This window comes from Nicotiana sylvestris, chromosome 11, assembly GCF_000393655.2.
Source record: "Nicotiana sylvestris chromosome 11, ASM39365v2, whole genome shotgun sequence".
NCBI classification, from domain to species: Eukaryota; Viridiplantae; Streptophyta; class Magnoliopsida; order Solanales; family Solanaceae; genus Nicotiana; species Nicotiana sylvestris.
The window spans coordinates 128,728,435-128,755,648 of NC_091067.1; the positions used below are offsets into that span (position 1 = coordinate 128,728,435).

Below are 27,214 nucleotides of genomic sequence, written 5' to 3' on the forward strand. Positions count from 1 at the left end.
TGTACAACATATTTTTTGCTTTGGCATTTATAGTTATAACAGTAGCTTGCTCATTAGTGCAATCATCCAAGTCAAGTGGATTAGTGGATACTATATCTTGACCATTTGCGTCTTTCCTAGGAGGAGTTAGAAGATTTCCCTTTTTGATTACTCGCCAGACTTTGAATAAGACATAGTGTAGGTTTTCATGCGCACTTTCCAATGAGAAAAATGTTGACCATTGAAGCATGGTGGTCGAACTTGGGAAGTTCCCTCTTGAAATAGTGCACCAACGACCGTATTTTATCCCATGATCTTTTCCTCACTAGCTGTTAAGCAAAGTTTGTGAACCTTGCTATGATACCACTTGAAAGTACAAAGGGGGAGGTGTGAATTGTGGCATGTTAATGTAACGACCCAACTGGTCGTCTTGAGCCATTGCGCCCGGTTTGGCAGTTTGAGGTCTCGAGTAGCTTTATAATATGTGTATTGACTTGCGTGCGTGGTTGAATTCAGTTAATGGATGATTCAGAGTTAAATTGGAAGAAGGAAACTAGTTATGAAAATTTAAACGGTGAGAATTTGACCGGAATTGGACTTTTGAGTAAATGGGGAATGGGTCCTGGGTGAATTCAACAGCTTCGTATGGTGATTTTGGACTTAGGCGTGCGTCCGAATTCGGATTTGGAGGTCCGTAGGATAATTTGAGGTATTTCGGTGAAAGTTGAAAAATGGAGAGGTTTAACTCATAGTTGACTTTTGTGATATCGGGGTCGGAATGCGATTCCAAGAGTTGGAAAAGCTTTGTTATATTATTTTGGACTTGTCTGCAAAATTTGGCGTCATTCCGGGTTGATTTGATAGGTTTCGGCACGAGTTTTGGAAGTTGGAAAGTTTGAAAGTTCCTAAGTTCGATTTATGGTGTGATTCGTCGTTTCGGCATTGTCTGATATGATTTGAGATATCGAGCGAGTCCGTGTTAGGTTATATGACTTGTTTGTATGTTTAGACGGGGTCCCGGGGGACTCAGGTGTGTTTTGGATCATTTTGGGCTACTTTGGATGCTGATTATCTGATATCTGGTGTTGTTCTTCGCATTCGTGAGGATCCTCTCGCATTCGCGAAGAAGAATTTGGCTTTTGGAAGTTTGTTCTTCGCGTTCGCGAAGAGACACTCGCGTTCGCAAAGAAGGAAATCTCGATTGCACAGGTTTGACTTCGGAGGCTCATATCTCACAATCTATAAGGAATTTGGAAATTATCTAAATATGAAAGTTGTGGCCCTTTATGTCTAGTTTTCAGAAATATAAATTAATTGGCATTTAGATTTGTGTACAAAAAGTTATGGTAGTTACTCTACAGGCTGTCTGGGAAGAGTTCGAAAATCTCTGCTACACAGGGTTGATTTTGGAAGCTTATATCTCGCAATATATAATGACTCAGAAAATGAGAAACCTATGAAACAATATCCCTTGGTGTGTAGTTTGCAGAACATCAAACCATTTGTCATTTGGAGTTGTGTGCAAAATGTTATGGCCATTATACTAAAGGCTGTCTAAAATGAGTTTGGAAATCGCTAACGAGGAATTTACTCATCGCGAACGCGAGAGAAGGGTCACGAATGCGAAGAACAACCCCTGGGCAGGCAGAATATATTCCCAAATCGAGGGTTAGACCATTTTATACATATCTTGACTTGTGGACCTCGGTTTTGAGCGATTCTTTGAGGGTTTTTCATACAAATCAATTGGGTAAGTGTTCTTCATCTAGAATCTAACATATTCCATGATTTTATCTTCCTTTTCATCATTTAATTTTGTTTTGGGTTGGGAGAAATGTTGGTTTTGAAGGAAATTCCAAAAATGAAATATCACGATTTGAGGGGCCAAATGGTATCGGAATTTAATAAATTTTGTATGGTTGAACTCATATTAAAATGGGTATTCGGTTTTTGAAAAATTTGTCAGGTTCCGAGGTGCGGGCCCGGGGGTCGACTTTTGGACCGATTTTTGGATTTTGTTAAAGATTGAAACCTTATGATCCGGAACAGTTTCTTATGTGTTTTATTTGTTCTTTGAAGTTAATTTGGTTAGATTTGAGCCGTCCTGAGGTCTTTTCACCCGAGAAGTGCATTTTAGAGTATCGGTTTGTCATCTTTGAGGTAAGTATCTTGTCTAACCTTGTGTGGGAGACTTCCCCTTAGGATTTGAGTCTTCTATGCTAATTGTAGCCCATGCATGCGAGTTGATGAGTGTGTGCTCGAACTTATTTGTGGGAAATTTTCTCTAGGGTTCTTAGGTTCTTATGTTCATTATGTGAAAAGTATTCTGTTATGATTTGGTTTAATAATTGCTTAAATTGCCTCTATATGCTCCATATAATGTTGTTAGCTTTCCTCTAATTCTTACGTGTTACATTGACCCTTAATTGCCTTGATTGAAGTGATTGCCTTCCTTATTGTTTTGATACTTCTTGATTGTGAGTTCCTCTATGACTTCGTGCAAATAGGTTGCATGTCCAATTGTTGTGGTTACCGTTGTAGTTACCACGTGCTTATTATGTCGTGTTGTTTTGTTGATGTTATCGTGCTTCTTGGTTTTTTCGTGACCCTTATTATATACTTGTTGATTCTCTTGATGGGATGTTATTGCTTATGATATTGTTTCCCTTGTTGGGATATTATTGTTATAATATTATTCCCTTGCCGGAATGTTATTGCTTATGATATTGTTTCCATTGCCGGGATATTGTTGTTATACTATTGTTTCCTTGTCGGGATTCTTTTGTGATTGGTGTTGATTTGTATATAGGATCGGGTTTCACGCCGTAACAATATTATATAGGATCGGATTGCATGCCGCAACAATATTATATGGGATCGGGTTGCACGCCGCAACAATGTTATATTAGATCGGGTTGCACGCCGCAACAAGGAGTAATAAGGGTGGACAAGTGGGGTCGGATTGCATGCCGCAACATCATTATATGATTGGGATCGGGTTGCACGCCGCAACATCACTATATGATTGGGATCTGATTGCACGCCGCAACAGTATTATATGATTGGGATCGGGTTGCACGCCGCAACAAGAAAGAATAAAAGTGAATATTTATTGCATGGTTAGGGTTGAGAGTTAAAGCACGAAGGGTGATGCTGTGCACTTTCTGTTGCTGTGTTTATTTGTTGTTATCAATTTGAGTATTTTAACTGTTTAAATTCCTTTATTATTGTGATCCTTTGTGTTGGAACCTACAGTGATTTCAATACCTCACCGTATTTATTTATATATACATTCCAATACTTCAAACTTCAATAATTGTTACATTTTAATTCAATTAGTTTCTCAATTATATCCCCTTAAACCGTCTGAGGTTGTATTTTACTTAAAAAGAAATTTCTACGAAGTTTTAAGTTATTAACTTTGTTAAGGTAATAATCTATTTGATGTTGTATTTTAATTGAAAGGGGTACTTTCTTTACTCAAATGATTTCAAAAGAAACAATTTCATCCTTTCTCGCCTGCTTTGCTAATTAGTTTAGAAATTATAATTTACTTATATTAGGTAAATAAGACTTCTTGAACATCTTGAAGGTATTTGTACGGACATTTTGTATTGTATAGCATGTGGATTTTGTTGTTAAAAGTGAGATAGGAAAATACGGGGGCACAGGGTACCATGTGTGCTGAAGGTTCGGAAGTTGAGATTATGATATGAGAAACCAATGAGTGAGATGGTCGGGATTGTGTATTAGACATGAGGTGATTTATTGAGTGGGCATTACCTTCTTTATTTGAATACATTCTTACTTGTCTTTGTTCCTGTTATGTCAGTGTTGATTTACTTGGTTATCTAATTTACTTGGTTATCTGATTTACTTGGTTATCGTTCATTACTACCCAGGTTCTCTCTTTATTGTTCTTACTGTTTGTATTTTGATTTCTTTCCGATGTTGATATTACCTCGTTATCTTTATCTTGATATTTTATTATCATATCCTATTCATTTCATTTGACCAGTAGGTATCTTGAATGTTCCTCGTCACTACCCCACCGAGGTTAGTCTTGATACTTACTGGGCACTGCCGTGGTGTGCTCATACTACACTTCTGTATATTATTTTGTGTACAGATCCAGGTATTGATCGATAGTAGCTACGCGGGTTGTCGCGGTGGAGATTCACGGTAACCTATTGTTGCGTTCACAGACCTCGGAGTCACCTTCATTTATATTTACGTTCCATTGATTCCTTCTCGTTCTGGAACAATGTTATATTTATTTTGTATAACTACTCTTAGAAAGACTTGTGACTTGTACCACCGGTTTTGGGAATTGTGATTTATTGAGAGTTATTTAATTTGAATTTAGTAAATATTAATGATATTTCAGTAAATATTAGGCTTACCTAGTTTAGAGACTAGGTGACATCACGACTCATTCGGAGGGATTTTGGGTCGTGACAGTTAAAAACTTAGTCGACTAACAGTGATTTCAGTTGACTAAATTAAGAGCAGAAGTAAAGTGATAGTAACTAAATAGAAAAAGACACACAACAATTTTATACTAGTTCGGTACCGATGAGGTACTTACATCCAGTTTTTCTTGGGTCACAAGGGTTTCTTTAGATCTTGAAAGAATTACAACAGGGATGGTTTTGATTTGTTCACCACCAACGAAGTACAGTACTCAATGAATCTGAAAAATGACACATCTCTCTTTGTGCTCTAACTTCTTGCTATCTTTTTTGACACTGATAAACTTTAGATTACAGTGTTTAGGCTAAAAAGTAGGGGGACTTAGAAGACAATGTATGTAGTGGACCTAAGGGGTGCCTCTTCGAATTCTGCTCTTTGGGAAAGAACAGATTCGATCGTGACTTTCCTTTGTCACAACCTTCATTTACGAGACAGTCAATCCCTTGACTAAGCTTTAATTGAGGAGCTGAATATGGCAATAACTTGTTGATTTGAAAACTGATTGCCTTGATTGAAGCTGAGTAGATCAGCAGCCTTTTGGGTTCCTTTTATAGATCCATTGATTTTGGCAACTGATTTCCTTTTCCTTTTTGATGAGTTCTGCGAAATAGAACAATTAGAAATTGTCATCATTGGAACTTAAGAATTTAACTTAACATAACTTCTCGGGACACTTTCATCCCAAACATGAAGGTACATTTTTTGACATTCCTAAAATAATACTAAGGTCTAAGAAACCAACAGTGAATCCAAGCAACAGACTATAGTAGCGCAACTTTAAATCTTAATAATGTTTTGTTGTGATTATTAGTTTAAATCTCTAATAAACACAAAGCTGAACTTCGAGGAACCGATACATGGTAAGCAAATAATAATCTATACTCTTTTGTAAGAATCACAGGGAATATTATGCTAATTATGATATTGGATTTGGTATTTTATTTAAGTAATTGCGACAAACCATAAGTCCATGACATAGGTCATAGAGCATTTCAATAGCATTCTAGTTTTACCATTTAAAAATATTGCTAAGACGGATGAGGTTTGTTCTCTAATTACAAGACGTAGATATAATCACATAAAGGACAAACCCTAAAGTTGGAGCTGAGAGTTTCTCTAAGTAGTAGGAGCGAAAATAGCATTAAGGTCCAATTCACCAAAACTCGAAATTTTATTGTAATCTCTTATTTTTAAGAAAAATACAAGATTTGTCGTCTAATTGGAGACAGATAAAAAAATATTTAGATAACAAACAGAGCAAAAGAAATAAAATTATGTAATGTAATTTTGTTAGAAAAAGACAACATAACGAGTTCACAAAAGAGGTGGAGCAAGTTGGTTCATTTAGCCCATAAGAAGGAATTTTGTATTGAGAAAATGACATTGTATGGCCACTCAAAAATTTTATTAGCCTATGTTTTCATTAATGACCCGAAATGGCCTTTCGGCTAAATTTATTTCCAACAGTAGCCATTATCTATTTTCAATGCATTTATCTTCCCAAGACCATATTTATTCCTATCTTTTTTATCTTTCTTTCATTCCATCCAATGCACAGATTTTTCTTCCCATTACCACTTTCATTCCTATCCTCTTTCTTTTTTTCACCCTCTTTCTCACCTTTTTCTTTCTTTCTCTGTGTCTTCTTCGTCTTCCTTTTATCTTTCTTTGTTTTTTTTCATTTTCCTTCCCTTCTCTATCTCCCATTTTAGATCTATAATTTTTCTCTTTATTTTTTACTTCACACTGGAAAAACATGTTTGAGTACCTAGAAAAATCACAAGATTTTTAATTTAATTGTTAAAAAGATTTACTCAATTACGATGTATGATACAAGAGTGGAAGCAAAAGTCATGGGATTTTCTAGTCAAGATTCTTCTACTTCTTCGGTCATAATAGTGTTTTGTGAGTGAAGATCTTTTAAAGTGAGTATCGATGGTGGGTCTGGATTTAATGGGGTAGTTGGAGTACTTATATGTAACTTTGTATAAATATTATATATATACAGTTATACAATATATTAAATATTTTATATACACATTGTATAAATTTTATATATAAGTGTGTCCTGTATTTTTCAGTGTATATTATAAAAATTATATATAAATTGTTATAAAATGTATAAAAATTGTATATGTACTATTACAATGTATATATTTTGTATATAAAGTGATTCCTCTATATTTTAGTGTATCCCTAATATATCATTAGTGTATATTCATGACTCTGACTTCTTTGCAGCGACCTTATAAATGTATATATGTTATATAATAGGTGTATATGTACAATTATACAATTTATATAGTAAAAATTGCATGGGGCGCCCTATATTGGTCGTCCCCATTTAACCTATACCCTTTTTTTAAAAACTTTTAACTTGTACCTACTTCTTAAATAAGTTCAGCTCCTTTTCTCCTCCTCCTTCTCTATCACCATCACAACCTCACCCCCCAATATAATGAACGTAAAGAGTACAAAGTTTTCACTGGCCCATAGGCCATAGCTACTCAGTAGCATGGATGGAATTATAAAGCCACAAGAAAACTCTAATCTATTCTAGAAGAGATTTGCAGGCACTCCTCATTGCAACAGTCATCTTTTATGATTATGTGTTCCCAACCCTCTGTTAATGTCATGCCAACCAATTGTCATCTTTTAGTCTGTTTCTGTAGTTCTTAAATCCTCGATCTCAAAGGTAGCTAATATCCAAGGATTTACTGTATGTAATACATGTTGCTTAAATGACGTCCATATGATTCTCCGAAGCATGATATTTGACGATCCTAGCACCTCGAATAACTGAAGTCTCCCATTTACAACACAAAAACTTCAGCTCTAGAGCTGAAGTTTTTGTCTTGTAACTGCAAACTTCAGCTGAGCTGAATATTAATAGGTGGTAAAAAACTTCAGCTCTAATATGTAATATTAATAGGTGGTAAAAAAACTTCAGCTCTAGAGCTGAAGTTTCCCATTTACAACACAAAAACCTCAGCTCTAGAGCTGAACTTCAGGTCCGGCTACTAGAATGCTGAAGTTTTGCGTGATTGCCTTTGCTACTTCAGCCCTGTATGCTGAAGTTATGCGAAAAAGCGGGTACGCTTGCAATATTTTTTGCAAAGCGGGCACAGGTTAAAATGTGGCACAAAAAACGGGTATAAATGCAAATGCCCCATTTATATACACTGTTATACAATGTAAATATTGTTAGTGGGTTGTTGGTGTTTTGCGATACGTTTTGGAGGTTGGGGCTTCATGATTCTTTTGAGATGAATTTATGTGTCTTTCCAGGGAAGAAGTAATGGATGAAGTGTATTTGTGTAGGTGATTGTTATTGCTATGGTTGTTCTTCTTCTTCCATGGATTCTAAAGGTTTTTGTATAGATATGTATAATTAGTGTATTCCATATATAATAAATGTATATTTAGTGTATATATATATATGTATAATTCATGTATCTATATACACTTTGAGTGTTTATACAATATACATTGATTATACAATATATATATATATATATATATATATACACACACATTGATTATACAATTTGAACTATGAGAAGTTTTTCAGTCTTTGGGTTATTTTTGGTGAGCAAACAAAAGGAGATGAAATTGTATATACACTAATACATTATATAAATTTTGTATAAAGTGTCCTATATTTTTTGGTGTACCCCTAAAATATCTTTAGTGTATTCTAAGCGTTTTAGAGTATCCAAAGTATATATATTGTTCTACGATATATAAAAAGTATATATATTATTCTACAATGCATAAGAAGTGTATATATTATTTATGACGTTTAAAAAGTGTATATACACTTTATACTAGTGTAAAGTATGTATACTGTGTGTACAACATATACATCACCTTCTTCTTTTTCTTCTTATATCATGAATATTTTTGTTTATGCAGTATCATATATTTTTTAGATCAGATCAATAAAAAATTTAGGCTCTTAGTAAAAGATAAAAAAGATTATAATTTATGTGTAATAGGAAGAGTTTGAAAGTTGCAGAGGTGAAAGTGTTCAAATTTTACCCAAATAAAGAAAAAGAAATCTAAAACATAAAAGGAGATGAAAGTGTTCGAAACTTAAAAAAATTAATGATTTTCCATATGTTATGACAAACAAACAAAAAAAAAATATTCTAAACCTAAAAGGAACTTTTTTATGGACGTAAGAGGAATTGAAGAAAAAACTAAGGCTCCCAGATGCAAAAGGAAGTTCAAACTGATGTAAATATTTTTTTCAGATACTTTACAAAAAGGTTAGGCGGCTGCTGGTTTTTTAGTTGCGATTGCTAGCCCTTGTAATTGGTTTTGGGCTATGAATTGTATGGTGTATTTGTCGCTATCGATTATCATTAATTTTTCCCGGATGGCTAGAAGTGATAATTGATCTTTTGTATTTGGTTTAGGTCCGTGTTATTAAGAGGCTTTTGAATGTTCTTTTATTCATGAAATATTTGGCATGAAATATATTTATGCATATAACTTAAAAAATATGATCTAATGTGAATTTTTTTCATAGATGTCAAAACATGAAATTTTTTATAATATTTTTTATTCATAAAAGTCTCACATTAATACATATTTATGCTCTAAAGAAAGGTTGCTTGTACTGAGCATGGGTCCAACAACAAAACACTGACACCATACATCAATTAGGTTACATAATCCAAACTATAAATCAAAACTGCACTTTATTGAATTATATGTTACAACCAATTTCAAGAACAAACCAAGAGTGAGCAATTATTTCATAGGAAGAATCCTCTTTGTAAACATTAGCAAAGTAAACGATCTCAGATTTGCATTATTACGGTTCGATTAGCTCCTTTAGATGATTTTGGACTTAGGAACGCATCTGGAATGTGATTTGGAGATCCGTGGTAGAATTAAGCTTGAATTGGCGAAAGTTGAAAATTTGGCGATTTTGGTCGGCAGTGAAAAATTTGATATCGGGGTCGGAATGGAATTACAGAAGTTGGAGTAGGTTCGTGGAGTCGTTTTGTACGTGTGTGCAAAATTTCAGGTCATTCGAAGGTGATCTGATAGGTTTCGGCGTCGGTTGCGGAATTTGGAAGTTTAGAAGTTCTTAGGCTTGAATCCGAGGATAATTTGGTATTTCGATGTTGTTTTGAGTGTTCCGAAGGTTCGACTAAGTTTGTATGTGGATATATGACTTTTTGGTATGTTTGGTTGAGGTCCCGAGGGCATCAGGTGTGTTTCAGGTGGTTAACGGATTGTTTTTGGTATTGGGAGATAGTTGTTGCTGCTGAATTCTGAAGTTGCTGGTGTTTCCGCACCTGCAGATGGGGAGCCGCAGGTGCGAGGTCGCAGGTACAGTTGGGTAGTCGCAGATGCGGGCATGAGTGGTTTGGACTGGAAGCCCAGGTGCGAGATTTGGAGCGCACCTGCGAGACCGCAAGTGCGATATTTTGACCGCAGATGCGGATTTTGAGGGAGTAAGTGGAATCCATACCTGCGACGGATTTTACGTAGGTGCGGCGTCGCAGAAGCGTGTATTTTATCGCAGATGCAGTTTTGCTGGGCAGAACCTATAAATTGAAGACTTCGCGAATTTTTCTCATTTCCACCATTTTGAAGACGTGTTTTGGAGCTTTTAGAGTGATTTTGAAGGGAGATTCAAGGGGTTTTCAGTGAGGTAAGTTACTTGAGCTCTAGTACTCAAGTAACTTAGAGAAAATTGAGGATTTGCAGAGTTGATTTGAAGATTTTTGGGACCAAATGGAATCGGATTTTGATAAATTTTGTATGTATGGATTCGTGAGTGAATGGGATTTCTAGTTTTGTGACTTTTATCGAATTATGAGACGTGGTCCCGGGGGTCGGGTTTGAGTGAATTTTGAAATTTGTGTCCAATTAAGTAATTTTTCTTGTGGAATTGGTTCCTTGATCTGTATTAATTGCATTGTATTGCTTTTGGCTAGATTCGGGATGTTTGAGGGCCGATTCGAGAGGCAAGGGCATCGCAGAGCAGGATTTTGGCTTGGTTTGAGGTAAATAACGCTTCCAAACTTGGTTCTGAGGGTTTGAAACCTCAAACTATGTGTTATGTGATTAGTATTGAGGTGACGCACATGTCAAGTGACGAACGTGCGGGCATGCACCGTGAGAATCGGGACCTAGTTCATTCCATGAGTGATAGTTATGAAATTGGGTTGCACACTGCAGCTGTTATGTTGATGATTATGATAGCGCTTGGACTGTAGGAGCCCCTTCGGAGTCTGTAACACACCCCCAGTAAATGCAGTTGATATTATTGAGGGATGGATCTTCCCTAGACATGGATCTTGTCCGAAGCATTTATACCTGGAGATGGATCTTCTCCACCGGGCTGGAATGGCCTTCCTCGGTACTGAGTGATTGTTGTCAGTGATGTGTAGATATTCGGGGATGGATCTTCCCTAGGTTGGATGACCATATACAGTACCGAGTAGTTGGGCACTTGAGAGTGGAGGTACATGGTAGATTTTCATACATTATGTGCATTAGCACGTAGAGATTAGCTGAGCTTTATACTTCACATTGTCCAGATCTGTGTTTACTTTACTGCTTGAGCTGAATACTTGAATTGAAAGCATGCCTACTTTTCTGCACAGTTTATTTCTGTTACATGTTGAGTTTAAGTTCGTCACTACCTATCAGTCCATAGTTTTGACATGTTACTTACGGAGTTGGTGTACTCACGTTACCCTTGCATCTTGTGTGCAGATCCAACTATCTCTGGCCACGGTAGCGGTTGTTGATTTACTCGGTAGTGGATCATCGGAGATAGCAATGTAGCTGCCTGGCGATCGCAGTCCTTCTTTTCTCCTTTTTTATCTTCCATTTAGTATATTTTGGTTATTCTCAGACTATGTTAGTCTTGCTATTTTCAGAACAGTTGTAGTCGTTGCTCATGACTTAGTGACACTTCGATGTCGGACTTTCTTTTCCGTACTTTTGTTTTGATTTGAACTCCTTATTTAAGGTTTTGTATTATATAGCTTTGGATTTGTCGTGGAAAAAAAAACAAAACTATCGATTTGTTTTGATAATGTGTCGGCTTGCCTAGTACCACAATAGGCGCCGTCACAATAGAGTTAGTTTGGATCGTGACACCATTCAAGTTAAGTAGCGATAAAATGCAAAAATAAAGGCCAATCAACTCTATCTAACCCACAATAACATATGTTGCCAAATGCCAATTCCTTCAATATATGGAGCAAAAATTACCTTTTTCATAATTAAGAGTATTTATAATTGTTTTATTACCAACCCTCCTAGTACAAGTAATACTTACTTCACTTCAAAAAAGTTATTAACATTTGATTTTACACATATCATAATGACACCAAGATATTAAATTTACCATTTTTGATTGACCCAACAATTTAGTTTAATCTTGAAATTACTCTATGTTTTCTTGTCCATTAAAAAAGAACTCCCCCTCCCCCCTTTTTAAAAATTCAAATATTTCTAGTTCTAGTGCAGTTTTCCTTTAAACTGGACATCTAGGTGAAAATACTCCCTAATATCATTAATTTGCACTGGTACCTAGCATTTTCAAGTACATTTTCTATCTTCCTTTGATTCTGCTTTAATGCATTCAACTAATATTTATTTTTGCTGAGAAAATTGTCACTTTCATGTCAAAAATGTAATTATACCAGGCCTTTTTATAATAAATTCCAAGGTTAATTCCTCAGGAGGATTTATTAAAAGAAACATATACACTAATAAATGAACTACAACGCCAAATATCATCCTGTGAGGACATAAATGCAAGCACATCGAAGCACCAAGTAAGTTGAAACAAAAAAATCGTATAAAACATATACTATGTATCAAGGAAGAGCAGGCTCTACTCCAACTCTATAACATCCTTCAACTTTTTCTTAGCTTATTCTACCTCTTGCATTAGATGCAAATTTCTCAAAGCTATCTTTAAAAGGTCTATCTTGGCTTTCACAGTTCTTGGAATACTCTTATTAACTTCAGTTTTTAGATTCTCACTCTTGTTTTTCAGCTAATGAAGAAAAATCATCTGTTCTGATTTCCTTTTGCACAAACCCTTTACGAAAACTCTAAGAGATTCCAAGCCTTTTATCTGTTTTAACTATATTTCAATTAGCATCTAGACAAATATGCTTCAAATTTGGGATCAGAATTGACATTTGAGAATGGACTGCAAAATTATAGTTGTTACTGAACTTTTTATGTTCTGGCAATTTACTAAATTAGGTCATTAACTGTTGAAAAACGGGGAAAAAATGCAAGTCTTTTGTCTACCTAGAGCGAGTAGCAGCATATTTTCATTTGAAATTATTGGGCAGATCAAGATAAGAACTAGATGTTCAAGAAAGTCAAAGAAGGTGACAAAATCTCTTGTCCGCCATTTTTAGTTTTTCATAATGAAGCAAAGTTCGTGATGATATATGTCCCTTAAAAAGTGATATAGTTTGTGTTTACACGATTAAAGGTATAATTAAAGGGATGAAAGAATGGTACTACCATAAGAAAAAACTCAAATATCAGATCTTCACTTGTTTCAACAATTTCATTTAGCATTCACTATTTTAGCCATGAATTAAAAAGTATTATCTCTAGCTTTAATTTATGAAATCTCTCTTCCAGTACCAAAAAAGTGATATGCATTGAGTTGCGACTTTGTGACATACTGTAACTTTTAATTTCTGTCAACAATACATTTAGGACTTGTAAAAATTAATAAGTGAAACTACAGTTTCCATCTTTCAATAACAAAATAGGAGTACATACTTCAGAAGAGATTACCTAGTAGAAAAGATTTAAAAAATTTCATCATAAACCTCTGTTGTTTCGTTTCCATTACAATTTCTCGGGTCTTAGTCTTCTCATATACTCAGAGTTTGACATTGAAAACTTCATTATCAGTGAAAATGGATACAGACAGAGAAAGAAAAGTTCATATTATTGTAGTTCAATACTTTCATTTTACTGCTAAGCATCTGTTTTGCAAACATTTCATTGATTCATGAAGTTCTTTATTAAAGTGTCACGATCCAAGTCCATGGCATGTATTGTCCGCTTTGGGCTTAGGCCCGCACAAATTTATCTTTTTGGTCCATGCCACCTCGAGCCCCAAAGTGCGAGTACCATATGGGCTTAACTCATGCCTTATATAGCTCTTCACTTTCTTCTCTCATTCCGATGTCGGATTTGCCTAAGGTGATATGTTCACCTCTTCTTAAGAAGCTTGCCAGCGCTTGACCCGCCCTCATCGGCTCACCCTCCTTCATGGGCATCACATTCACCCCCTCTTGGGACTCAGCGTCCTCGCTGAAGTTTGCCCCACCACCATACTGAGGGTAACATGTTCTCATGCTTCACACAAACCCAGGCTAAGAAGCTTGAAAGCCATATCATACCATATGGATTTAGAAAGTCCGATCAAAAAACAATAAAAAAGGACTGGGAAGGCTTGAATGGATGGCTTCCAAGGCCAGGGCTCGATCCTGCACAATTCAGAATCTTTATTAAATAGGATGCCTCCCAAGCGCCGAGGGGCTAACCGTCATATTCTCAGATATCATATTTGTCACGACCCAAGCCCATGACACGTATTGTCCACTTTGGACCTACGCCAGCACAGATTTATTTTTTTGGACTACGCCACCTCGAGCCCTAAATTTGTGCGTACCATGTGAATTTAACTCATGCCTTATATAGTTAAGTTTGTCATCCTAGAAGTCTGTCAGTCCTACTTGATCCCCTCATCGGCCCGACCATCATCATGGGCATCACATAAAGTTTAAATTTTATAATCTTTAATTTATTCCTAAAGTACACTCATATATACGGTATAACATGAAATATAAAGCACAACCATTTAGCATTACAACTATGCATATGACATTAGAATAAAAGAGTGCATAAATTACCTCTTACACTCGAGGAAGTGTCTCTTTATACCTTGCGCAACTTGCACTTTCAAAAATCTTTAAAATCAAAATTTTGTAACTGTTATATTCCAACAAAATAAATTACAAAAGGAAATCAATAACATCAACGTGCATCTTCAGAAGCAAAAGTTTTAGGCAGATACTTTCAGAATTAACACGTGGAATCACAGTAGTAGGAAGGATAAAAAATAAGCCTCACTTTAATTTTTTTTTTACTGAAGTGCCATAATGGACGACGAAGAACCTTCACCAGAGACATAGAAAGAGCTAAGCATTGTTAATTTCTTCCAGCAAGAAATCATTCGTTTACCGGCAAAATTGAAGAAATGTAAATAAATAAGTAGTAATTCCCATTTTATATTAAGGCCTATCTATGAGCGGAGTTCAGAAGAATTAAATAGTTTCCATCAAACAATGTCTAGAAGGACCATTTGTCTACGCTATATATCTAATGAGGCAAAGAGCAGGAGACCACGCCATGGCCGCAAAATAACCTGTTGCAAGTGACAGAGAAGCCTCAGATCATATTTCATCTAGGTTTTCCAAGCCAACTCATATACAGGTTCGATTGATACGATTTCCAAATAACTTCATACCTAGATAAGCAAATTAATATCATCACTGCCTCGATCGCTAAAACGAATTTCAGACATATATGCATAAAATCAAACAAGAAGCCACCCAAAAGCTAAAGATGCCCATATTTTATTTTGAAGCAAGAGAAACAAAGAGTAACCACATGGAAAAAAAACTACTATAACCAAAAGTAGAAAAGCAGGAGAGACATGAAATGAAAAAAAAATAAGAATCTTTTTGGAATACGTCCACAGAGTCAGTCAATCTTTTCTGTACATGCATTAAGTGTTGGGAAAATAAATATATATTCCGTACAGGAATAATATCCACGGTAAATAATAATAACATAAGAGAGTAATAATGATACCAAATCTTTTAATCGGGTCAAATATTCGAGAAAAACAGTATAATATCATTATAATATTACAATTTTGTAGTGTTAAAAGACTATTACGACTCAAAAAAAAAAATAACACTTTTTATTTTAAATATCTCACCATAATATTACTCCCACTCTAAAATAGTCTGTGGATTACTCTTACAGCTCTAACACTTCTCTCTTATTTTGGTGTATTGAAAGGAAGAACGAAAGTTTATATTTATAGCAAGAGTTGTCGTCCAAATAGCCAATAAAATTGGCTTGTTGTTGATTTGGTCGTGCAATTTGCATTTGAAATTTTCCTACAATTTGTCAACAAGTTAGGCACCCACAATTGCCTTTCATTTAACCAACCAAAATGAGTTTTGGTAACTTTTCAATTTGTAAGTATGAGATTGTAGGCGTCTACCATCCCATTATTTCTTCTTTTCTTTTTGTTTTCTTCAATATGGGCCCCACAAATATCTCCTTTAATTTTAATTTTTCTTTTTCATTCCAAGACTTGATCTCAATCTCTGAAAATTCTCAAACTTAAGAGGCTTTTTAAAGATATTTAAATCTTGATCATGAGACTTCACATATTTGAGCTCGACTTCATTCTTGGTAATGCATTCTCTGATGAAGTGATACCTTGTATCTATATGCTTGCTTCGATCATGATACACTGAATTCTTGGCGAGTGCCTGTGCGGATTTGTTATCAATACAAATCTCTATAGCTTCAATTTGTAGCAAATTGAGCTCCTTCAATAATCTTTTTAGTCAAATAGCATAACAGGTACATGATATTGTTGCTACATATTTGGCTTCACAAGTCGAGAGAGTAATTATGGATTGTTTCTTTGAACTCCAAGAAATAACATAATCACCTAAGAAAAACACAAAACTGGTTGCTTTTTTTATCATCAATATCTCCCACGCAATCACTATTACAATATCTCATAAGGTTGAAATCACTAGAAGAAGAATAAAATAACCCAAAGTCGACCGTACCTTTTAGGTAACGAAGAATTCTTCTAGTAACCTTCAAGTGAGTGGATGTAAGAGCTTCTATGAAGCGACTTACCTATCCAACTGCAAAGGGTATATCTGACCTGGTACAAGTTAAGTACCTCAAACTTTTCACAAGACTTTTGAAAAATGTGGGATCCATTTTTTCTCCTTCATCAAACTTGGACAATTTTGCCTCATTCTCCATCGGTGTGTTTATGGAGTTGCAATCGAGCATGTTGAACTTATTCAATATCTCTTTTGTATAGCTTTCTTGAGAGAGAAAAATTCCATCCTCCATCAGCTTCACTTCTTGGCCCAGGTAGTATGACATGAGCCCTACATTTGTCATCTCAAACTCACGGGACATATCTTTCTTAAAAGATTAAAACAGACTTGGGTCATTACTCGTGAAAGTAAGATCAACAACATAAAAACAAACAAACAAGATATCTCCACTAGTATGAACTTTAAAGTAAAAAGCATATTCATGGAGACAACGAGTAAACCCATTGTCTTGAAAATACTTGTCGATGCAACATTACATGCTCGCGGGGCTTGCTTCAATCCATATAAAGCTTTGTTCAACTTCAGCACTATAGCTTCATGATTTTTATACAAAGACCAATAGTTATTCGACATAGACTTCTTCTTCAAGATATCCATTCAAGAAGGCTGACTTGATATCTAGCTGATGGATATTCCACTTCATTTGTGTCGCTAAAGAGATCAGCAAGCGAATCGTCTCCATTCTGGCAACAGGTGCATAGACTTCATCATAGTCAATGTCTTGCCTTTGCTTGTAGCCTTTAGCCATAAGTCATGCCTTATATCTCTCCACATCTCCATCAACATTCTTCTTTGTCTTGAATACCCATTTTACTTCAATTGCTCGATAACCCTTGGGAAGAGTTGTTAACTCACAAGTGTTGTTCTTCTCTATTAAGTCGATTTGTTCCTCCATGGTTTATCTCCACCTTTTGTCTATAACAGCTTCATCAAAGTTTATTGGTTCACTGTTAGCAAAGATACAATATAAAAAATCAAAATTAGTAACTTCTTTTCTGTCCTCATAGAGCTCTTGAATACTCATTATCCTTTGCGGTTGTTCATTTGAACTTTCTTGAGAAGAGGGAGATGTAACATTGGTTGGAGAAAGAGGTAGAGTTGTATCCTGCACAGGTTCCACGATCTCTAGTTCTTCTTCATCACCAAAGTATGGAAGAAAATCATATGAAGTTTCTTTTTAAGCTTCCCAATTTCATGTCAATTGTTCGTCAAATTCAACATCGCGACTTACCACCACTTTGCCGCTACTTGGGTTGTATAACTTGTGGTCTTTTTAACTCGTATCATAGCCAACAAATACATGCTTGACATTTTGACCGTCAAGCTTTCTTCTCCCTTGGTATGGCATATGAGCATAGGCTATGCTCCCAAAGATTCGCAAGTGCTTAACACTTGGCTTTCTTCCACTCCATGCTTCTTGAGGGGTTTGATCTCTAATATTTCTTATTGGAGACCTGTTATTCAAATAAACTGCACAAGAAACAGCTTCGGCCCAAAACTCCTTGGGCATACTTTTAGCTTTCAACATACATCTAGCCATATTAAGAATCGTTCGATTCTTTCTCTCTGCAACTCCATTTTGTTGGGGTGAATAAGGTACCTTAGAGGGCGACGAATTCCATAAGACTAACAGAAGTCATTAAATTCTTTTGAAATGAATTCGCCTCTTCTATCGAACCTTAAAACTTTTATTTCATAGTTACTTTTTTTTTACACAAGTACTTTAAAATTTTAAAAGCAACAAAAACTTCATATTTTGGTTCAAGAAATAAACCCAAGTCTTTTTACTAAAGTCATCAATGAAAAGAAGAAAGTATTTACTTTTACCAAGGGAAAGTGGATTGATTGGTCCACACACATCAGTGTGAATAAGCTGGAGCGGTTTGGTTGATCTTGACATGGCATCCTTTGGAAAACTCCTCCTTGCATGTTTTCCAAGAAGACAAGTTTCACACAATTGATTGGGATAGTTGATTGATAGTATCTCATGCACTATGTTATATTCTCCCATTGATTTGAGCGCTTCAAAATTGAAGAGCCCAAATCGCTTGTGCCAACACCATGATTCATCTTGCACATTAGCGTTCAAACGCTTTGCATCAATTGTCTTAAGATTCAGAGAAAATAATCTATTCTTTTCCATATGTGCTTTAGCAATTAGAATTTCACTTGAATCTCTAAGCCAAAGATGCATATTTTTTTATGTGGATGTCATATTCTTTTTCAAGAAGTTGGCCCAAATACAAAATATTACTTTTTAATTTTGAGACATAATAAACATCTTGAATTAACTTGTGGCCACCATTTTTACAGGAGATCAGAACCGTACTTATCCCTTCGATTTGAATCTTTGAGGTATCTCCAAAGGATACATTACCTCTCACCATTTTATTGATCTCCACAAACTTCTGTTTGCATCCACACATATGAGTGCTTGCTCCATTGTCCAAATACCACGAGCTACAATCATCCATGTCTTCTTCCTTGAGTGCTAGTAACAATGTTGACTCATCTTCTTCTTTCTTGCCGTCAACAAGGTTAGCTTTTTCTTCAACATTGCTATGACATTCCCAAGAGTAATGGCCAAATTTATGACAAATATAACACTTAATTTTTGATTTATCATACATTTTTCCATTATTTTCTTGGTAGTATCCACATCCTCTTCCTCCTATTTGTCCACGACCACGACCTCTGAATGTTTGGTGGATTTTAACTTCATTGTTGAAGTTGTTACCATTACTTTTTCCTCTTCCATGACTACCACGGCCTCGTCCATTCCCTCGAAAGTTGCTCCAATGGCACTTCTTGTCTCCTCTTGATCTTTTCTTCATGGACAGTAAAGAACCCCCCCCCCAATTGCTCCACCATTATAGAGTCTAAATCTTCAGACTCTTCAGTAGCACATACCACAAAATTGAATTTAGGTGTTAAAATGTGAAGGATCTTTTCTACCACACGGACATCTTCTATGTCCTCCCTGTATCTTCTCAATTTATTTACAACAACATTCACTTTTGAACAATAATCCGAAATGCATTCAGATTTTTTTATTTTTAAAACTTCAAAATCAGTCCTTAGAGTTTGTAATTTTACCTTCCTCACCTTGTCAACTCCTTAAAGAGCATTTTGTAAAATCTTTCAAGCTTCCTTTGAGGTGATAGCATCTGTCACATTCTCAAACATGGCATCATCCAAACATTGGTGGATGAGTATGAGGGCTTGTTAATTCTTCTTTCTTGTCTTTGCCAAGACCTCTTTCTCATTTTGAGGTAGAATTTCCTCATTATCGGGTTTTTCCTACCCTCTATCTACAATTTTTCACACATCCTGAGATCCAAGAATGACATTCATACGTAGACACCATTTCTCATAATTATCTTTTATGAGATAGGGGTACTAAAAAGACAGCGGACCATTATTGTAATGACCCGGCCGGTCATTTCAAGAGTTGTAGTCATGTTCCCCTATTTCTCTGGTTTTTTAGTGTTCTTCAGCTGCATTATGTCTTACCGGGTTGGTTGGTTTGGGTCCGGAGAGGTTTTAGAGTGAATTGAGATACTTAGTCTCTTATTTAAAAGCTCAAGTTGGAAAAGTTGACTGAATATTGACTTAAGTGTAAATGACCTCGAATTTGAATTTTTATGGTTCTGTTAGGTTATTTTGGACTTAGGAGCGCGTCTGGATTGTGTTTATGAGGTCCGTTGTAGAATTAGGCTTGAAATGCCGAAAGTTGAACATTTAGAAAAGTTTGACCAGGAGTGGACTTTTTGATACCAGGGTCAGATTGGATTTTCGGAAGTTGGACTAGGTCTGTGGTGTTATTTATGACTTGTGTGCAAAATTTTGTGCAAAATTTGAGGCCAATCAAACGTGATTTGGTATGTTTTGACATCGTTTGTAGAATTTAGAAATTTCAAAGTTCATGAGGCTTGAATCCGTGCGTAATTCATTTTTGAAGGTGATTTTAGGATTCGACAAAGTTCTTATGATATTTTGGGATGTGTTGGTATGTTTTGTTGAGGTTCTGAGGGTCTCGGGTGAGTTTCGGATGGCTAACGGATCATTTTTGGCCTTTGAGAGATAACTGATATCTGCTGCTATATTTTTCTGGTTTCCTATTACACGTTCGCGAAGGAGAGGATGCGAACGCAAAGGTATGGCAGTGTGTGCATCGCGAACGTGTGAGTGGTGTTGCGTTGGTGAAGAAGAGTGAGGCAGCTGGGGACCCCTAGGTTCTTGGTCTATGCGTTCGCGAGGTGAGGGACGTGTTCGCGAAGGTCTGAGTTTGCAAAGCTTCGCGTTCGCGAAGCATTGGTTGCTTTCGCGAAGAGTAAGGCTGAGAGGCAGAGTTAGTCTACGCGAGTGCAAGAGGACGGTCGCGCTCGCGAAGAAGAAAATCTGGGCAGACGGTATTAATTTTAAAAATGATGGTTTGAACACATTTTTCATATTTTGAGATAGAGATCACGGATTTGTGCGATTTTTGAAGGGATTTACATGGAGTTGATTGGGGTAAGTTATTCTTACTTGATTTTGGTTAAATCCCATGATTATATCTCTAATTTTATCATCTAATTTGTGACTTGGGATGAGAAATTGGGGAAAAAGAGGAAGAACTCTTGAGTTAGGATTTTGAGGTTTTGAATGGAATTTTGTTATCGGATTTGAGTAAATTTGGTACGGTTAGACTCGTGAGTGAATGTGATTTTGGGTTTTGTGACTTTTATCGGATTTCGAGACGTGGGTCCGGGGTCTGGGTTGAGCCGAGTTCGGATTATTGGGTCTAATTTTGTAGTTTTCTTGTGGAATTGATCCATTTAGCCTATATTAATTGTATTGTACTGCTTGTGGCTAGATTCGGGAGTCTGTACACCCCCAATGAGCGCAAGTACCTATTGAGTGTGAGTACTGAGGGCTGAGAGCCGAGTGATTGAGCTGTTGAAATGAGTCGAGTGACAGTTGCCCTGAGAGGCTGTGCTTGCCTTCAGTTGTTGTTGCACTTAATTAATATCTATCATTGCTGTGAAATTTTTGAAGATTTTATATCTGGTTTACTTGAACTCGAAACTGTATAAAACTAATTTGACTTAAACTGCCGGATTTGAAAACATGTCTATTCTTTACTGAAATTTCTAAAATGAACTGTACTTGCCGGATTTCTAAAACATGTCTCACTTTTATGAAATATTGAAGTGTTTCGAAAATGTCGGCTTGCCTAGTACCACGATAGGTGCCATCACGACGGGTTCAGTTTTGGGTCGTGATAATTATTCGACATGGCTCTGATACCACGATATTGGAAAATAAATATATCCCGCCCAGGAATAATATTCACGGCAAATAATAATAAAACAAGAGAGAAATAATGACACTAAATTTTTTAATGGGGTAAAATATAATACCCGAGAGGAAAAACATAATACCACTATAATATTACAATTGTGTAGTGTCAAAAAACTACTACGACTCAAAAGAAATAACACTCTTTATTTCAAATAACTATAATCTCACAACTCTAATACTTCTCTCTTATTTTGGTGTGTTTGAAATAAAGAACGGAGGCTTCTATTCGTAGCAAGAGCTACCGTCCAAATAGCCAGTGAAATTGACTTGTTGCCGATTTGGTCATGCAATTTGCATTTGCAATTTGCCTACAATTTGTCAACAAGTTAGATACTCACAATTGCTTTTCTCTCAACCAATCAAAATGAGTTTTGGTAACTTTGCAATTTGCAAGTATGAGATTGTAGGCGCCTACCATCCCATTATCTCTTCTTTTCTTTTTGTTTTCTTCAATATGGGCCCCATATTAAGTCCCTATAAAACCCATTTGCAAATAAACTAAAACTGGTAAATACCATTATTGTTTGATTTTATAACTTCTGAATCAACAACTATCCAAAATATTATATTTGTATTCATAAAGCAAAAATTTCAAGTCATGCAATAAGAATGGAAAAATCTGCTAATAGGAATTGTCTACCACTTTAAATGCCTCTTTGTAGGAACGAACTGAAAGGCTATTAAAACCCAAAAAGAGTATCAAAATCAAATAGCATAAAATATAAACAGAAATCAGAAAAAATAGTGAATAAAAAAGAAAGAGGAGGAAGAAGAAGATTAAGAATCTACCTAGGGGCGAAAAAAGAACCATCAACCACAGAAATAGAGAGAAATCAAAAAAAATTGCCTACAAAAGCTAAATTTCAAATGGATTCATCGAGAATTAACACATGAAATAGGAGGGTTAGAAACTTAGCCTCACTTTTGGTTTTATTTACTGAAGTGCCATGATGGACGGCAAAGAACCTTCACTTATTATATAGTTAAAATAAAAAAAACGGGATTTTACATATTTATACTACATAGGAAACTTATTTACCCTCTCTAATCAAGTTTTAACTTAATTACATGGTCATATACGATTTATCAATTATATACAAATTAATTTTAATGAGTATCCCTTTATATTAGGAATTGAATAAGGAATATCAATTATTTCTCATATACATGCGCTCTCTCTCCCTCTCCCTCTCTCTCTCTCTCTCTCTCTCTCTCTCTCTTCTTTCCCCAATTTTCTTTCTTTGATGTTATCTACTTTTATCATTCATGTTGTATATAGTTTTAATGTAATTTTTCAATGGATTTCAATCGTTTTATTATAGAGTTTTAATTTAGCAATTTTCTTTCATGTTGCACAATTGGTGTTTGAATTGAAATTATCAATCAACAAATTTTGAAGGTGTTTGACTCTTCATCGTTGACAGCCACTAAAAAATTTTAAAGCTTTGAATTTGAATTTGAATTTTTAAAAACTATTACATGTTTGGATTGAGTGTTGTTGTAAATAATGAGAAATATTCTTTGGAGTTTATATCTCAATTTTGAGAGTGTTTGGTGAATATTAGACTTGATTTTGGCGAAATTTCGTATTGAAACTTGAAGAAGAAGAAAAACACATGACATACAATATACTTACAAAATTGTATTAAAGTTATGTTATAGTTGTATGTAAATTGTATTTAAGTTATATTCTGTTGTAGTTATATATTTTTTTATTTGAATGTTGTATGAAAGTTGAAAACTAGTTGTATAATGTCTTAATCATTGTATGAAATTTGTATTTAAGTTATAAATATTATCTTTTACATAAAGTTGTTGATATGTATTAAGAGATGAAGTTTGATTGAAATTTCAGAGAGAGAAAAGAACACACCACATATAAAATATAGGCAAATCATATACAAAATATATACAAAAGACATATTTGTATAAAATTTATATGAAAATTGTATTTAATATATAATGGTAGCACCCTCTCAACTAGCTGGCCCAGCTTCATGGTTTTCAGATCACGCCCAACTACTTCAAAGCTAGCATAGCTAAACGTATTCCGGGGTAATATGAATGGTTGAGAGTGCAACTCGTTAAATCGAATTCATTGAATAACCACAGGGTTCAGACTCAAAATTACATATCTCAGAGTTGGGGAGGATCTTCCTTATGCCAGATCTTACAGTCATGCGAGCAGTCGAGCTTCCTTTAGTCTTGTAAAAGACAGACATCTTCTCTATGTCCAAATAATGGAGTTACGAATATAATTTATTGTAGAACTTTTGAAGTACTGATGGAGTTATGAATAGAATGGGCACAGAATCTGAATTGCCAGCATCATATCTGGTTAGATTATTTATTAACTCCCTCAAACTATTGTGTACGGAGAGAGGTGACAGAGAATAAGAAAAGAGGAGTGGAGCAAAATAAATAAAAAATGGTGTAACTGAATCTCCTAATTTAAGGCAATAATAATAAATTGAATATGGAGAGAGACGATAGAGAATAAGGAAAGAGGAGAGGAGAGAAAAAAAGGAAAGTTATAACTGAATCCCCTAATTTAAGACACTAATAATGGATTGTATACAAATTGTAAGCAAACCTTGTTTAGAGCGGGTATTATACAAAATTAGGATAATTTTGATAAATAAGTTTCAAATATTTATAGGAAGGAAAAAATCGTAAAAATAGCAAGGGCTAGCCAGTTTTTAGACTGGCCATTCAAAAATAGTCAGTGTTTGCAAAGTCATTGAAAAATAGTCATTATTTTGCTGCAACACGAAAAGTTCTAGCATAATATATTGTAGATCAATGCACCTGTGTATGAACTTCCAGCATATTATGCAGGAACTCCAACATGCGAAAAGTTCCAGCATAATATATTGGAGATTGGAGCACCGGTGCTCCACTCTCTATTATACTGGAACTCCAGTATAATATACTGGAGATCCAGTATACTTATGCTGGAACTCCAGTATAATATACTAGAGTATTTTTTCGGATTTTGAACAGTATTTTCGTTCAGATTTATTTTTACATGAAAAGTGGCTAAATTTTGATTAGACTATTTTTGAATGACCACTTGTAAATCTGGCTATTTTTGAATTTCTCCCGAAAAAATCTCTAAAATAGTACATGTGGGTTGAGCGCAATAAAAAGAATGAAAAAACACACTGTAAAGCAAAATAAGCCTAAACTCCCGAATCTGCAGTTAACATGGATCTCCATCCGGGAGGCTATAATGATATAGTCGATTAACTATGTTTATGGCTCAGCCATATTTTTAAAGAAAATTTTCGTTCTTATACCATATAGGAAACTATATGTCACGACCCAATTCCCCGAATCCGATCGTGATGGCACCTCTCGTGAAGACAAGGCCAGCCAGACCAAAACAGTCCACCTCTTTTAAACAGTTAAATACCATAAGTAGTTCTAAAACGAGATATAATAACCATAATTTGTGGAATTAACGATAACAACAGTAGAAACCATCCCGACACAGCCCAGACCGGGGTGTCACAAGTCATGAGCAACTAAGAAATCCGGATACAGGTCTACTGAACACTAAATCTGATACAATAGTTCTAAAAATATGAAAATGATAAGATAAGGGAGGCACGGGGCTGCGAACGCCAACAGCTACCTCGTAGTCTCTGAATCACTACCTGGACTGGGAGAATCAACACTCAGGAGCGGACTCTGCGATGCCTGAATCTGCACACATGGTGCAGGGAGTAATGTGAGTACTCCGACTCAGTGAGTAATAATTATAAATAATGGCTGAAAGTATGAAAATACGTAAAGGCACAAAGCAATTCCATATCAAGCAGTAAAATCACTTAAAGTAGTAATCAGTGAAGAAATCAAATGATATCCCTTTTTTAAACAAGTAAAACAGGTAATTTAACAGGTAAATAACAAGTAGAAATCCGCCTCTCGGGCACAGTATCAATCGCTCATAATTGTATCAGCTCCTCGGGCTCACTCTCAGTATAGTATCAGCCCCTCGGGCTCAGTATCAATCACTCAGAACAGTATCAGGACCTCGGGCTCACTCTCAGATCATCATAGGTACCCGCGCTCACTGTGGGTGTGCAGACTCCGGAGGGGCCCCTTACGGCCCAAGCGCTATATCAAGCCACCTCGTGGCATCATCACTCGGCACTCGGCCTCACATCACTCAAGCCACCTCGTGGCATATAAAGTATCCCAGGCCCTCGGCCTCATATCACTCAGCATATCCTCACATATGGCCCTCGGCCTCACTCAGTCCAAAAATCATCACAAGCCCCTTGGGCATTAGTAAAACAGTAGTTCTCAACCCAAAATATGATGTAGAAATATCATTTAAGTTTCAAATATAAGTAAAAGTGGCTGAGTTCGTAAAACAGTAGATATCAAAAGGACTGAGTTCAAATAATAAGTCAAGCAGTGAGGAAACAGTGATAAAAATCCCCGAAGGGTTCAAATAGTTGGCATGAAGCCCAAATATGGCAATCAGCCCAAATCATGATGATAACAAATGAATTTCAGTCAAATACGCGGTAAAATTATCAATCGGGACGGACCAAGTCACAATCCCCAGTAGTAAAAGACCCCACGCTCATCATCCAGCGTGTATCTTGCCTCAATATAGCATTACGATGTGCAATCTGGGGTTTCAAACCATTAGGATATCATTTACAATCATTACTCGACTCGAACCGGCTAATTCTCTAGCTCGCGACGCCTTTGCCCCTCGAATTGGCCTCCACGCGCGTCGAATCTATCCAAAATCAGAACGAATACGTCACAATATGCCAAGGGAACAAAGCCCAAGCGAAAACATTTGAAAAATATCAAAAATCCTGAAATTAGCAAAACCCGAGCCCCGGGACCACGTCTCAGAATCGGGTAAAATTTACATTTTCAGAATCCTCATACCCTCACGAGTCTAACCATACCAAAATTATCCAATTCCGATACCATTTGGTCCTTCAAATTATCATTTTACATTTTTGAAAGATTTCACAATTTTTTTCCCAAATTCCATCCCAAATCACGAATTAAATGATGAATTCAGTGATAGATTCATGTATTCTAGCCAAATCTGAGTTAAAATCACTTATCCCGATGAATTTCTTGAAAAACCTTCTAAAAATCGCCAAAATCTGAGCTCTCTAGGTCAAAATATCAAATAAAACCCAAAACCTCGTATTTATAGAGTACCCCTCAGATTTCACCCTCCGCGGGCCGCACAAAACCAATCGTGGTCCGCACAAAAACAATCGCGGCCGCACAGTTTTCCTCTGCAGTGACAGACTTTAGTATTTTCGCCATGCCTTTTGCTACAGATGTCCAAATTGCAATATCTTTACCTTTCTGGAAACTAGACACGAAGCGCTACAACTTTCGTTTTTGAATCATCTCCAAATTCCTTGTAGATCAAAAGATATGAGCTTCCGCAGTTGGACCGA

General features: G+C 35.9%; 1 protein-coding gene and 1 long non-coding RNA gene across 2 annotated transcripts; both read right to left on the minus strand.

Annotated features, from left to right (window-relative positions):
* Window positions 1-13,188: 13,188 nt before the first annotated feature.
* Window positions 13,189-15,558, minus strand: LOC104234414 (uncharacterized). The gene is made up of 4 exons (XR_011403633.1): window positions 15,479-15,558; window positions 14,900-15,001; window positions 14,385-14,441; window positions 13,189-13,958 (listed from the first exon to the last, which is right to left on the minus strand). It is a non-coding gene; the product is annotated as an uncharacterized lncRNA (long non-coding RNA).
* An 867-nt stretch (window positions 15,559-16,425) lies between these two features.
* On the minus strand, window positions 16,426-17,313 carry LOC138881640 (uncharacterized mitochondrial protein AtMg00810-like). The gene is made up of 3 exons (XM_070161883.1): window positions 17,176-17,313; window positions 17,030-17,101; window positions 16,426-16,725 (listed from the first exon to the last, which is right to left on the minus strand). Exons 1-3 carry the CDS (start codon window positions 17,311-17,313, stop codon window positions 16,426-16,428), a joined length of 510 nt encoding a protein of 169 aa, XP_070017984.1.
* Window positions 17,314-27,214: the final 9,901 nt, after the last annotated feature.

Excerpts from the sequence above, each read along its gene's own strand:
- LOC138881640 (XM_070161883.1), bottom strand. The coding sequence starts at position 17,313 with ATGGAGGAACAAATCGACTTAATAGAGAAGAACAACACTTGTGAGTTA. Across the intron at positions 17,102-17,175 it reads GAGATGTGGAGAGATATAAG|AATGGAGACGATTCGCTTGC; the intron begins GCATGACTTATG and ends ACCTGTTGCCAG. Across the intron at positions 16,726-17,029 it reads ATCCATCAGCTAGATATCAA|AAAGATATGTCCCGTGAGTT; the intron begins GTCAGCCTTCTT and ends TAATCTTTTAAG.